At 44.5% G+C, this 14,891-nt stretch overlaps 2 protein-coding genes and 1 pseudogene across 2 annotated transcripts; all 3 read left to right on the top strand.

The window, feature by feature from the left end:
• The first annotated feature begins 6,636 nt into the window (after window positions 1-6,636).
• On the top strand, window positions 6,637-7,461 carry LOC119303653 (annotated as a pseudogene).
• Window positions 7,462-10,513: 3,052 nt separating this feature from the next.
• On the top strand, window positions 10,514-11,526 carry LOC119303652 (chlorophyll a-b binding protein of LHCII type 1-like). Its single transcript, XM_037580779.1, has one exon. The coding sequence runs from the start codon at window positions 10,608-10,610 to the stop codon at window positions 11,406-11,408; it is 801 nt and encodes a 266-aa protein (XP_037436676.1). The 5' UTR covers window positions 10,514-10,607; the 3' UTR covers window positions 11,409-11,526.
• A 2,037-nt stretch (window positions 11,527-13,563) lies between these two features.
• LOC119303651 (chlorophyll a-b binding protein of LHCII type 1-like) lies at window positions 13,564-14,573 on the top strand. The gene has a single exon (XM_037580778.1). The coding sequence runs from the start codon at window positions 13,639-13,641 to the stop codon at window positions 14,437-14,439; it is 801 nt and encodes a 266-aa protein (XP_037436675.1). The 5' UTR covers window positions 13,564-13,638; the 3' UTR covers window positions 14,440-14,573.
• Window positions 14,574-14,891: the final 318 nt, after the last annotated feature.

The raw sequence follows: 14,891 nt of genomic DNA, 5'->3' as shown, positions 1-14,891 counted from the left end.
CGTACCACTCTGGCGCGGATCTTACTCTGGTTGATCTACGAGGTTCAGTAGTATCTTGGTCTGAAGTTTCATGATCATTATCATTAGCTTCCTCAGTAACTGGTGTAGGTGTCACTGGAACAGTTTTCTGTGATGTACTACTTTCCAGTAAGGGAGCAGGTACAGTTACCTCGTCAAGTTCTACTTTCCTCCCACTCACTTCTTTCGAGAGAAACTCCTTCTCTAGAAAGTTTCCGAATTTAGCAACAAAAGTCTTGCCTTCGGATCTGTGATAGAAGGTGTATCCAATAGTTTCCTTTGGATATCCTATGAAGACACATTTCTCCGATTTGGGTTCGAACTTATCAGGTTGAAGCTTTTTCACAGAAGCATCGCAGCCCCAAACTTTTAGAAACGACAACTTTGGTTTCTTGCCAAACCACAGTTCATAAGGCGTCGTCTCAACGGATTTTGATGGTGCCCTATTTAACGTGAATGCGGCCGTCTCTAGAGCGTATCCCCAAAACGATAGCGGTAAATCAGTAAGAGACATCATAGATCGCACCATATCTAGTAAAGTACGATTACGACGTTCGGACACACCATTACGCTGTGGTGTTCCGGGTGGCGTGAGTTGCGAAACTATTCCACAAATTTTCAAATGTACACCAAACTCGTAACTCAAATATTCTCCTCCACGATCAGATCATAGAAACTTTATTTTCTTGTTACGATGATTTTCAACTTCACTCTAAAATTCCTTGAACTTTTTAAATGTTTCAGACTTATGTTTCATTAAGTAGATATACCCATATCTGCTTAAATCATCTGTGAAGGTGAGAAAATAACGATATCCGCCACGAGCGTCAATATTCATTGGACCACATACATCTGTATGTATGATTTCCAACAAATTTGTTGCTCTCTTCATAGTACCGGAGAACGGCGTTTTTGTCATCTTGCCCATGAGGCACGGTTCGCAAGTACCAATGATTCATAATCAAGTGGTTCCAAAAGTCCATCAGAATGGAGTTTCTTCATGCGCTTTACACCGATATGACCTAAACGGCAGTGCCACAAATAAGTTGCACTCTCATTATCAACTCTGCATCTTTTGGCTTCAACATTATGAATATGTGTGTTACTACTATCGAGATTCAACAAGAATAGACCACTCTTCAAGGGTGCATGACCATAAAAGATATTACTCATATAAATAGAACAACCATTATTCTCTGATTTAAATGAATAACCGTCTCGCATCAAACAAGATCCAGATATAATGTTCATGCTTAACGCTGGCACCAAATAACAATGATTTAGGTCTAATACTAATCCCGAAGGTAGATGTAGAGGTAGCGTGCCGACTGCGATCACATCGACTTTGAAACCGTTTCCCACGCGCATCATCACCTCGTCTTTAACCAATCTTCGCTTGATCCGTAGTCCCTGTTTCGAGTTGCAAATATTAGCAACAAAACCAGTATCAAATACCCAGGTGTTACTGCGAGCATTAGTAAGGTACACATCAATAACATGTATATCACATATACCTTTGTTCACCTTGCCATCCTTCTTATCCGCCAAATACTTGGGGCAGTTCCGCTTCCAGTGACCAGTCTGCTTGCAATAGAAGCACTCAGTTTCAGGCTTAGGTCCAGGTTTGGGTTTCTTCTCTTGAGTAGCAACTTGCTTGCCGTTCTTTTTGAAGTTCCCCTTCTTCTTCCCTTTGCCCTTTTTCTTGAAACTAGTGGTCCTGTTGACCATCAATACTTGATGCTCCTTCTTGATTTCTACCTCCGCAGCTTTCAGCATCGCGAAGAGCTCGGGAATAGTCTTGTTCATCCCTTGCATATTATAGTTCATCACGAAGCTCTTGTAGCTTGGTGGCAGTGATTGAAGAATTCTGTCAATGACGCAATCATCTGGGAGATTAACTCCCAATTGAATCAAGTGATTATTATACCCAGACATTTTGAGTATATGCTCACTGACAGAACTGTTCTCCTCCACCTTGCAGCTATAGAACTTATTGGAGACTTCATATCTCTCAATCCGGGCATTTGCTTGAAATATTAACTTCAACTCCTGGAACATCTCATATGCTCCATGACGTTCAAAACATCGTTGAAGTCCCGATTCTAAGCCGTAAAGCATGGCACACTGAACTATCGAGTAGTCATCAGCTTTGCTCTGCCAGACGTTCATAACATCCGGCGTTGCTCCTGCAGCAGGCCTGGCACCCAGCGGTGCTTCCAGGACGTAATTCTTCTGTGTAGCAATGAGGATAATCCTCAAGTTACGGACCCAGTTCGTGTAATTGCTACCATCATCTTTCAACTTTGCTTTCTCAAGGAACGCATTAAAATTCAACGGAACAACAACACGAGCCATCTATCTATAATCAAACATAAACAAGCAAGATACTAATCAGGTACTAAGTTTCATGATAAATTTAAGTTCAGTTAATCAATTTAATTAAAGAACTCCCACTTAGATAGACATCCCTCTAATCCTCTAAGTGATTACGTGATCCAAATCAACTAAACCATAACCGATCATCACGTGAGATGGAGTAGTTTTCAATGGTGAACATCGTTATGTTGATCATATCTACTATATGATTCACTGTCGACCTTTCGGTCTCCGTGTTCCGAGGCCATATCTGTATATGCTTGGCTCGTCAAGTATAACCTAAGTATTCCGCGTGTGCAACTGTTTTGCACCCGTTGTATTTGAATGTAGAACCTATCACACCCGATCATCACGTGGTGTCTCAGCACGAAGAACTTTCGCGACGGTGCATACTCAGGGAGAACACTTCTTGATAATTTAGTGAGAGATCATCTTATAATGCTACCGTCAATCAAAGCAAGATAAGATGCATAAAAGGATAAACATCACATGCAATCAATATAAGTGATATGATATGGCCATCATCATCTTGTGCTTGTGATCTCCATCTCCGAAGCACCGTCATGATCACCATCGTCACCGGCGTGACACCTTGATCTCCATCGTAGCATCGTTGTCGTCTCGCCAAGCTTATGCTTCTACGACTATCACTACCGCTTAGTAATAAAGTAAAGCATTACATCGCTATTGCATTGCATACAATAAAGCGACAACCATATGGCTCCTGCCAGTTGCCGATAACTCGGTTACAAAACATGATCATCTCATACAATAAAATTCAGCATCATGTCTTGACCATATCACATCACAACATGCCCTGCAAAAACAAGTTAGACGTCCTCTACTTTGTTGTTGCAAGTTTTACGTGGCTGCTACGGGCTTAAGCAAGAACCAATCTCACCTACGCATCAAAACCACAACGATAGTTTGTCAAATAGACTCCGTTTTAACCTTCGCAAGGACCGGGCGTAGCCATACTTGGTTCAACTAAAGTTGGAGAGACAGTCGCCCGCAAGCCACCTATGTGCAAAGCACGTCGGGGGAACCGGTCTCACGTAAGCGTACGCGTAATGTTGGTCCGGGTCGTCTCGTCCAACAATGCCGCCGAACCAAAGTATGACATGCTGGTAGGCAATATGGCTTATATCGCCCACAACTCACTTGTGTTCTACTCGTGCATATAACATCAACATAAATAACCTAGGCTCGGATGCCACTGTTGGGGAACGTAGTAATTTCAAAAAAATTCCTACGCACACGCAAGATCATGGTGATGCATAGCAACGAGAGGGGAGAGTATGATCTACGTACCCTTGTAGATCGCACGCGGAAGCGTTAAATCAACGCGGTTGATGTAGTCGTACGTCTTCACGTCTGACCGATCCAAGTACCGAAAGCACGGCACCTCCGAGTTCTGCACATGTTCGGCTCGGTGACGTTCTCGCCTTCTCGATCCAGCAAGAGGGGCGAAGTAGTAGATGAGTTCCGGCAGCACAACGGCGTGGTGACGGTGTTGGTGAAGAACAATTTCCGCAGGGCTTCGCCTAAGCACTACGAAAACTATGACAGAGGATAAACTAGAGGAGACGGGGTTGCCGGCACACAGCTTGGTGTTTCTTGATGTGTCCTTTGTGCTAGCCCTGCCCCTCTATTTATATGTTGAGCCCTGGGGTCGAAACTTGGAGTAAAAGCCTCCACAAAGTCGGTTTCACCCGAAAGGCAAGAGTCCTTCTCGAACTCTAGGGCCAGACGCCAGGGTTCCCGGCGTCCGGACCCAGACGCCAGGGACCCTGGCGTCTGGCCCCTGGACTCCGCAAAACTTCCTTTTGCGCTTTCCAAAAACCTTGTGGGCTTTCCCCTTTGGCCCAAATAATGTGTTCTCGTACCCAAACATTTCGGGAAACATCCGGAACCCCTTTCGGTGATTTCCGGAACCCTTCCGGTGACCAAACACCATTATCACATATATCAAACTTTATCTCCGGACCATTCCGGAGTTCCTCGTCATGTCCGTGATCTCATCCCGGACTCCGAACAACATTCGGTCACCAACATACATAACTCACATAGTACTATATCGTCAACGAACGTTAAGCGTGCGGACCCTACGGGTTCGAGAACTATGTAGACATGACCGAGACACCTCTCTGGTCAATAACCAATAGCGGGACCTGGATGCCCATATTGGCTCCTACATATTCTACGAAGATATTTATCGGTCAGACCGCATAACAACATACGTTGTTCCCTTTGTCATTGGTATGTTACTTGCCCGAGATTCGATCGTCGGTATTCAATACCTAGTTTAGTCTCGTTACCGGCAAGTCTCTTTACTCGTTCCGTAATACATCATCTCACAACTAACATCTTAGTTGTAATGCTTGCAAGGCTTATGTGATGTGCATTACCGAGAGGGCCCAGAGATACCTCTCCGACAATCGGAGTGACAAAACCTAATCTCGAAATACGCCAACCCAACATGTACCTTTGGAGACACCTGTAGTACTCCTTTATAATCACCCAGTTACGTTGTGACGTTTGGTAGTACCCAAAGTGTTCCTCCGGTAAACGGGAGTTGCATAATCTCATAGTTATAGGAACATGTATAAGTCATGAAGAAAACAATAGCAACATACTAAACGATCGGGTGCTAAGCTAATGGAATGGGTCATGTCAATCAGATCATTCAACTAATGATGTGACCTCGTTAATCAAATAACAACTCTTTGTTCATGGTTAGGAAACATAACCATCTTTGATTAACGAGCTAGTCAAGTAGAGGCATACTAGTGACACTTTGTTTGTCTATGTATTCACACATGTATTATGCTTCCGGTTAATACAATTCTAGCATGAATAATAAACATTTATCATGATTATAAGAAAATAAATAATAACTTTATTATTGCCTCTAGGGCATATTTCCTTCATTTGCCCTGTCTATTCTTACAGATAAGAAACCACAATTTGTCATTATGTTCATCTACTAGATGTACAAGCACACCATTATTAACTAAAAATTTCATATGATACATGATAATTGCCATAATATATCAAAAACATGCTCGATATCATTCATGTGAAATGATCATATACTTCAACAAAAGAATCTACCTAGATTCTGAAATTAATAATTTGCAAGAATGTCGATTTTCCCATGATAGATTTGAAAACCCTTGTGAAGGTGCAATTGTAGAAACTAGGAAAATATAAAACACACTCTTAATAAATAAACGTGTTTTAAGCTTAATAATTACAAATGTGTGTAAGATCAACGTGGAAAGTGTTGAGTTAACTACTGTATCTCTCCACAAAACGCATGAGTTGTGTCATTCATGTGAAAATGCTTATATTAGATTTTGAAAACATGTTTTTTTAGAAACATAATATAAACACAGATGCTCACCACACCACACACACTCATCCATATGAACACATCATACACGGAATCACGACGAAAAACTTGAAATAAATTTAGAAAATATTTGAGTGGTCATGCCAAGTTTAGGACTTAAACCCAAGTGGGTTGTTTCCAACACAAAGAAACTAACTATGTAAACTATGCTTAGTTCGTGAACATGAATTATTTTGCATAAACAAATAAAATAAATTTCAAGAAGCGATTTAAGAATTTACAAAATTTCCATGAAATGTTCAAATATATAATGAGAGGTTTGGCTTAGGCCCAACAAGGACATTGCAAAAATCAATGTTGGTGCAGCCTTTTTTCGTGGATTTGGGTGATGGTGCAATAGGTATGGTCATATCCGACGATCATGTTATGTTTCTTCCGGCTGCTAGCTTGTCTTTGTCGTATGCTCTGGAGTCTGGATCGATGTTGCTAGAATGGACCAACATGCATGAGCATGTCCCCGTTTCTATTTCAGATAATAAGACCAGAGGCATAACGGTATACACAACGATGTCAGTAAAATGTACAGTCAGTCAAATAGAAATTTGCTGAACAAGTGCGGTGATATTCCTTGGCAGCAAGAATGGATATCCAATATTGTCCTTTTGGAGGGAAATACTTGGCATGCTCACGTGCATATATGGGCATGTCATCCAATCACAGTTATCTAAAGAGATTCTCTGCACCAATGACATCCAAGATACAAATTTCTTGCTATACACCTCTCTCTCCTGTCAGCTTACACCAGTTCAATTTCCCCTGCCCGTCCACTACCTTAAGAAGCCCCTTGCCCCGATCCTCTTAAGCCATCTCCACACCCACTCCTCATTCTTGGAGAACACACAGAACCCCCATCGATCAGAATGGCTGCAACCACCATGTCACTCTCTTCCCCAGCCTTTGCCGGCAAGGCAGTGAAGAACCTGCCATCGCGTCACCATGCGCAAGACAGCGGCAAAGGCCAAGCAGGTTGCCTCTGGCAGCCCGTGGTACGGCTCTGACCGTGTGCTCTACCTCGGTCCGCTTTCTGGCGAGCCCCCGAGCTACCTCACCGGTGAGTTCCCTGATGACTACGGCTGGGACACTGCTGGGTTATCGGCTGACCCCGAGACCTTCGCCAAGAACCGTGAGCTGGAGGTGATTCACTGCCGCTGGGCTATGCTTGGCGCGCTTGGTTGTGTCTTCCCCGAATTGCTCGCCTGCAACGACGTTAAGTTTGGTGTGGCTGTTTGGTTCAAGGCTGGATCCCAGATCTTCAGCGAGGGCGGTCTCGACTACCTTGGCAACCCAATCTCGTGCACGTACAAAGCATCCTTGCCATCTGGGCGTGTCAGGTCGTGCTCATGGGCGCCGTCGAGGGTTACCGCATTGCTGGCGGACCACTCGGTGAGATCGTCGACCCGCTCTACTCGGGCGGCAGCTTCGACCCGCTTGGCCTTGCCGACGACCCCGAGGCATTCGCCGAGCTCAAGGTTAAGGAGATCAAGAACGGTTGCCTTGCCATGTTCTCCATGTTCGGTTTCTTTGTGCAAGCCATCGTCACTGGCAAGGGTCCACTCGAGAACCTCGCTGACCACCTCTCTAACCCTATCAACAATAATGCTTGGGCATTCGCCACCAACTTTGTTCCTGGGAAATAAGCTGTCCTAGAGACTATGCTCGCGATGAAGTGTACTATGGTGCGGTCTAATTTGTACTACCATGTTGTAAATTACGAGGATTCTTTGCAAAAGCATTACACGATTTGCTCGCCTTCCATCTAACGCTCCACATTGATATAGACATTTGACGTGATCATTTGAACGAATGCGTTGGTCTCACATTTACTTAAAACATGTCTTCCGTAGACGGTTGAACGTTTTATGTAAATTATTTACTAGAACAATTGACACGCATAACCAAAAGTTCGACACTCCTCTTAAACACCTTATATAATCTAGAGTTCTCTATTTTCTTATACTTAAACATATAACTAGAAACCACTACCAAAACATTTGTTACAATTTTTTTCTTCGCTTTAGAAATCTCTAGAGAGAAACAAGTTCAAGTTTAGAAGAACAAGTACATATATATTTATACTTTCACTGATGCAAGTGTCACAAATCAATCCGTGGAAGCATGTTTTTTATACAAATTTATTTCAAAGATCTTTCAATTAAATTTTACTCGAAGACAAAAAGAAAATGATGTATGTTTTGTGACAAAATGTTTAAATTTAGCATGGCGCAAGCGTATTTTGTTATCAAAAATGTTGTAGCTTCATAACAAGTACTGATATTATTAGCATTTGGCAACATGGCCATGTAGTTAGTTTGGTAACTAATAAAATATACACTAGTTAATAATGTCACACGATGGAGATGTCTATTGTACTATAGGATTGGATTGGATCAAGAGTCTCTTGGGAATTGGCTGGGAAAAGACACGAGCTGGAATATCACCAAGGGATTTCACCGGATTCTTGCGTAGTAGTGTCTGCCTGTAAAGTGCATTATCAGTGTGTTAGCTCTGGTGCAAAATGAAGAGCCATTGCAGAATTGAACGACCTTCAAGATTATCCCTAGGTTGTAGTCAGTTCACATAGGTAGTGTGATGTTGATTGACTTATTTCGTTGCAGATGCATGTTAGTATACTAAAATGTTGGAAGCTATTAAATCATACAATTCATATCGCGTTTGTAACGCTGTTCTACCAGCCCGTAATTGTTATATGAAGATAAAAATCAACTCTCGAATTTATATTACTCCCTAACATTTTTGTTTATCATTCTTTTTTAGAGGAAAAAAAAGTCAATCCTCAAAGAAGTGAATATAGCGGGGCTGTTTTCCATGAAAAGAAACAATGTTAAGAGGAGGTTCTAAGCAAAAGGATATCCTAGGTGGAGTTGATGGGACCATAACTTAGATTAAGTTATTTACCCAAAACCACCACACTTAAGGTTAGAGTAGCAACTTGGTACCACATTTGCGCCAGGGCACAAAAAACCACCAACTCCACGCCTAACCAGTAACACAGAACATCGACACTCGAATTTGGTTGCGAAAACAGCCAAACCGACAGGTAGGGCCTGCATGCCGGGCTGACATGGCGTGATTACATGGACAATATGCTGAGTTGGACGAGGGCCCCACCTGTGAATGACTCCACTATTTATTTATTTTTACATTTTCTTTCTATTTCTTCCTCTTTTCCTCCATGGGAATTTCATCGAACAGGTCGTGTGCGCCCTTTACTTCTTCCTGTCTCCGGTCGAACTCCGTTGTGGCTGATTCTTCTCCGTCGCCAAGCATGTGTGCACCGTCGGGTGACACGTACACGTGGTGGTCGGCGTTCGACGCCATCCTCGCCGGCGGCGTCATGGGAGTCAAAGTGGCCGCCTTCCTAGGCATCGCGCCAGGAGACCAGGTCGCGTCCTCGAGCTGCGTCGTAGACGTGGCCACCTTCCTCGGCGTCGTGCAGGGCGTGGCCGAGCAGCCCCTGCAGCACGGCGTCGCGCACAAGATCGGGTGGTGCCCATGGACCATGGTGTTCTTCTGCGGACCCCGTTCCCGAGCAGCCAGCCGTTGCGCCATTCTTACTCAGCTCCGCCGTACGCAGAAGAACCGATATATCTAGACGTATATAAAAACAAATAATACTACTTCCCTCCTATCCATATTTGTCGCTGAATCGATATATCTAGACGTATTTTAGTGCTAAATACATCTGTTTGAGCGATAACTAATATGCATCAGAGGGAGTATAAATTGTGTTAAAAATTTATGCTTTCGAGCCAGGCAAGAAGAAATTACTTTAATCCAAGCCGTTAAAAGCTATACTTAACTATGAGGGGTCACTGAATCAAGGGCTAGATATTTTTTATGAGAATTTACAAATAACACTTTGTCTCTTAGCTCCTTTATATTGTGCTCGTAGAATGAAACCGAATTTATTGATTTCAAAAGTTAACTTTTCATCACAAATTTAAAACTGATTTCACTGATTTGGGCATATATCAATGGTTAGAGTTAGGCCTCCTTTTGTTTGGAGGAATTTTAGAGCATAGGATTTTTATAGTTTTTTTTTCCTTTAGAGCCCTTTGGTTCATAGGAATGGATTCATATTCCTACATAGGATTGGTTCCTATCCTCCACATTTTATAGAAAAATAAAAATAAGCCTAGACTCAATGGAAAAATTTGTTTGGTGTCAACCAAATGACATCTCGTTTTTCTATTCCTACTCATAGGGTTTGAGATACATGTCATCTCATTTCTTACAAAATTCCTATTCCTACGATAATCCTATCCTATGAACCAAAAGAGGCCTTAGGGAATAATACGCACTATATACATCATCTATTTTTGAACAAATTTCGTATAGCATCGAGGCACATGCATGAGCATATCTGCTTTTATACACAGCAGTCAATGAGGAATAGCATCCACTACGTGTTTGCTCAATGGTTGTGGTGGCATGTTCATTCGCTGCAACAAATGGATTTCACATCTTTCCCTTTTGGGGAGGAAGGCATGACATGCTCACGTGCATCAGCGTGTAAGCCAATCACCGTTCTCCAAGGAGATTCTCAGCTTAGCCATAGCCACAGGTATATCTGATCTTTCTGTGGCTCTCGTGGTCTCTCTGCACCAATGCCATCCAAGATACAGATTTCCTGCTCCGCACCTCTCTCTGTTCAATTCCTTCTGTCCTTCCACTGCCTTAAGAGGCCCCCGGCTCCGATCATCTCAAGCCATCTCCACACCCACTCCTCATTCTTGGAGAACAGAATACAGAATACGTAGGACCTCCATCGATCAGAATGGCCGCAACCACCATGTCACTCTCTTCTCCAGCCTTTGCCGGCAAGGCAGTGAAGAACTTGCCATCATCTTCTCTTTTCGGGGATGCCCGCGTCACCATGCGCAAGACAGCGGCAAAGGCCAAGCAGGTTGCCTCTGGCAGCCCGTGGTATGGCTCTGACCGCGTGCTCTACCTCGGCCCACTTTCTGGTGAGCCCCCGAGCTACCTCACTGGTGAGTTCCCTGGCGACTACGGCTGGGACACCGCTGGGCTGTCGGCCGACCCCGAGACCTTTGCCAAGAATCGTGAGCTGGAGGTGATCCACTGCCGCTGGGCCATGCTTGGCGCACTCGGTTGTGTCTTCCCCGAGCTGCTTGCCCGCAACGGTGTGAAGTTCGGCGAGGCTGTTTGGTTCAAGGCCGGTTCCCAGATCTTCAGCGAGGGCGGCCTCGACTACCTCGGCAACCCAAGCCTTGTGCACGCCCAGAGTATCCTTGCCATCTGGGCTTGTCAGGTTGTGCTCATGGGCGCTGTCGAGGGCTACCGCATTGCCGGTGGACCGCTCGGTGAGATTGTTGACCCGCTCTACCCGGGCAGTAGCTTCGACCCACTCGGCCTTGCCGACGACCCTGAGGCATTCGCCGAGCTCAAGGTTAAGGAGATCAAGAATGGTCGCCTTGCCATGTTCTCCATGTTTGGTTTTTTTGTGCAAGCCATCGTCACCGGTAAGGGTCCACTCGAAAACCTCGCTGACCACCTCACCGACCCCGTCAACAACAACGCTTGGGCATTTGCCACCAACTTCGTTCCCGGCAAGTAAGGTGTGTGTGCGCGCACGCTTGCGGTGAAGTGTTTTGTTAGCTGTTTGAGTTGTACTACCATGATGTAAATTACGAGGATTTGATTATCTGAAAAAATTGTGAGGTTTCTGTGCAAAATCTTATGTTTTCCCATTTTCGATCTCACCCATTTGACATGATCATCTGAACGAATACGTTGTGCTCGCATTTGTGTAACACCTGTACCGTGTTGTGCTTTGGGCGACGGCAACTTATGTTTTCCCACTTTCGATCTCACCCATTTGACATGATCATCTGAACGAATACGTTGTGTTCGCATTTGTGTAACACCTGTACCGTGTTGTGCTTTGGGCGACAACAACTTATGTTTTCCCACTTTCGATCTCACCCATTTGACATGATCATCTGAACGAATACGTTGTGTTTGCATTTGTGTAACACCTGTACCGTGTTGTGCTTTGGGCGACAGCAACTTATGTTTTCCCACTTTCGATCTCACCCATTTGACATGATCATCTGAACGAATACGTCGAGTTCGCATTTGTGTAACACCTGTACTGTGTTGTGCTTTGGGCGGCGGCAACTTATGTTTTTCCACTTTCAATCTCACCCATTTGACATGATCATCTGAACGAATACGTTGGGTTCGCATTTGTGTAACACCTCTACCGTGTTGTGCTTTGGGCGACGGCAACTTATGCATCATATACATTGGCAAAATTGCCGGGCTGCATCGAGAAGACAGTGGTACATGATCAAGGCGTTGTTCAGGCCTTCTGTCGAAATACCGGGCAACAAAAATGATCAGTGGTTTCTGGCCTAAAAGCAAGATAGGAATTTGAGTTATGCACGCTTCACAGGAGTGCATCGGTCTGTTTGAGATCTCTCTGGAATTTTATTTTATGGTTTGGAAAGATCCAACACAAGTGTTGATCTAGCAATGTGGAAAAATAGCATAGGGTCTGATGCCAAACCTTCAGAAACAGATAATTTCATCGTTTTTGTAGGATAACACCAATTTTAAAGAGCATGTACTATCTGATAGCTGAATGTATAAACAGTTAAGGGAGCAATAATCTTTGATCTTGGAGGATGAACAAACGGCAGTTATCTGAGCCGAGCCCGGAGGCATTGCCTTTCTGGCTTTCTCTTTCGAATAAGGAAACCAAACCATTCGACATATGATAAATTCATCACCAGACACCTGGACAGTCACTCAACTACTATGGTGCTGGTCTAAGTCGAAATTTGCATGCTTTGTTTCTGAAACTAGGAGCGAGGCAAAAGAAGTCCAGAGAGTTCGACTCTTTTAGAAAAAAAGAGAGATCAATTGTGTGGCCGCGCAAGTGCGTGGACAACATTTTTAGTATGGATAATTATATTTAAGGTTAGAACAATCTAATTTTAAAATCATATTATTAAGAACTTTATGTGTTATGAAAATGTGTTTTCGTGGTATCAAAAAGAAAATTTTCCATTGGTAACATATTATGCACATTATGACTATGGTAATAAAACTAATAGGGAAGAAAGTTTGATACATATGCCTTTTGTATAATTGTTTTGGATAGTTACATATTAATTGCCACCGAAACATATGTATTTAGACGTATTTCAGTGCTATATACATCTGTTTGAGCGACAACTAATATGAAACGGAGGGAGTATCATTTTATCGGTCCATCTTTTCAATAGGTATGATCATGTGCGATGATCATGGTATGTTTCTTCCCGCTGCTAGCTTGTATTTGCCGTATGCTCTGCTCGATGCTGCTAGCAGTAGCATGGACGCACATGCATGAGCGTGTCTCCGTTTCTATTTCAGATAAGATCAGAAGTATAATGGGATATCCAATTATGTCAGTAAAATGTACAGTCAGTCAAATAGAAATTTGCTCACCAAATGCGGTGGCCATCCTTGGTTGCAAGAATGGATATCCTATAATGTCCTTTTGGGGGGAAATACATGGCGTGCTCACGTGTCATCCAATCACTGCTCTCTAAGGAGATTCCCGGCTAGCCATATCCACAAGATCCAAAAGTATATCTGATCTCCTTGTGGCTCTCACTCTGCACCAATGACATCCAAAATACAGATTTCTTGCTCTGCACCTCTCTCCTATCAGCCTACAACGGTCGATTCCCTCTCTCCGTCCTCTGCCTTAAGAAGCCCCCTGCTCCAATCCTCTCAAGCCATCTCCACACTCACTCCTCATTCTTGGAGAACAACACAGAACCTAGTCAATCAGAATGGCCGCAACCACCATGTCACTCTCTTCCCCAGCCTTCGCCGGCAAGGCAGTGAAGAACTTGCCATCATCATCTCTTTTTGGGGAGGCTCGCGTCACCATGCGCAAGACGGCGGCAAAGGCCAAGCAGGTTACCTCTAGTAGCCCGTGGTACGGCTCTGACCGCGTGCTCTACCTGGGCCCGCTTTCTGGTGAGCCCCCGAGCTACCTGACCGGTGAGTTCCCCGGCGACTACGGGTGGGACACCGCTGGTCTGTCGGCTGACCCCGAGACCTTCGCCAAGAACCGGGAACTCGAGGTGATCCACTGCCGTTGGGCCATGCTTGGCGCTCTCGGTTGCATCTTCCCCGAGCTACTCGCCCGCAACGGCGTTAAGTTTGGTGAGGCTGTTTGGTTCAAGGCCGGATCCCAGATCTTCAGCGAGGGCGGCCTTGACTACCTCGGCAACCCAAGCCTTGTGCACGCGCAAAGTATCCTTGCCATTTGGGCTTGCCAGGTCGTGCTCATGGGCGCCGTCGAGGGCTACCGCGTTGCCGGTGGACCACTCGGTGAGATCGTCGACCCACTCTACCCGGGCGGCAGTTTTGATCCGCTTGGCCTTGCCGACGACCCTGAGGCATTCGCCGAGCTTAAGGTTAAGGAGATCAAGAACGGTCGCCTCGCCATGTTCTCCATGTTCGGCTTCTTCGTGCAAGCCATCGTCACCGGCAAGGGTCCACTCGAGAACCTCGCTGACCACCTTGCCGACCCCGTCAACAACAATGCCTGGGCATTTGCCACCAACTTCGTTCCTGGCAAGTAAGGTGTGTGTGCTCCCGGTGAAGCATGCTGTTGTGTGGTCTGAGTTGTACTACCATGATGTAAATTACGAGGATTCGATTGTCTAAGAACGTTAAGAGGAGATTCTCTGCAAGAGCTTATGTTTTCCCACCTTCAGTCTCACCCATTTGACGTGTGCTCTGGGCAATGTCAACTAATGCATCATGTACAAAGGCAAATTTGCAAGGCTGCATCGAGAAGAGAGTTGTACATGGTTGAGGCCTTGTTCTGGCCTTCGGTCAAAATACTGGGCAACAAAAATAATGAGTGGTTACTGGCCTAAAAGCAAGATAGAAGTTTGAGTTATGCATGCTTCACAGGGAGTGCATCAGTCTGTTTAAGCTCTCTCTGTAATTTTATTTAAATGGTTTGAAAAAATTCAAGGACATGTATTGATCTAGCAATGTGGAAAAATAGCAAGGGGTCTGAAAACCA

Source organism: Triticum dicoccoides, chromosome 5A (assembly GCF_002162155.2).
Source record: "Triticum dicoccoides isolate Atlit2015 ecotype Zavitan chromosome 5A, WEW_v2.0, whole genome shotgun sequence".
NCBI classification, from domain to species: Eukaryota; Viridiplantae; Streptophyta; class Magnoliopsida; order Poales; family Poaceae; genus Triticum; species Triticum dicoccoides.
The sequence above is the reverse complement of the archived record's forward strand: the minus strand, read 5'-3'. Positions and strand labels throughout refer to the sequence as shown.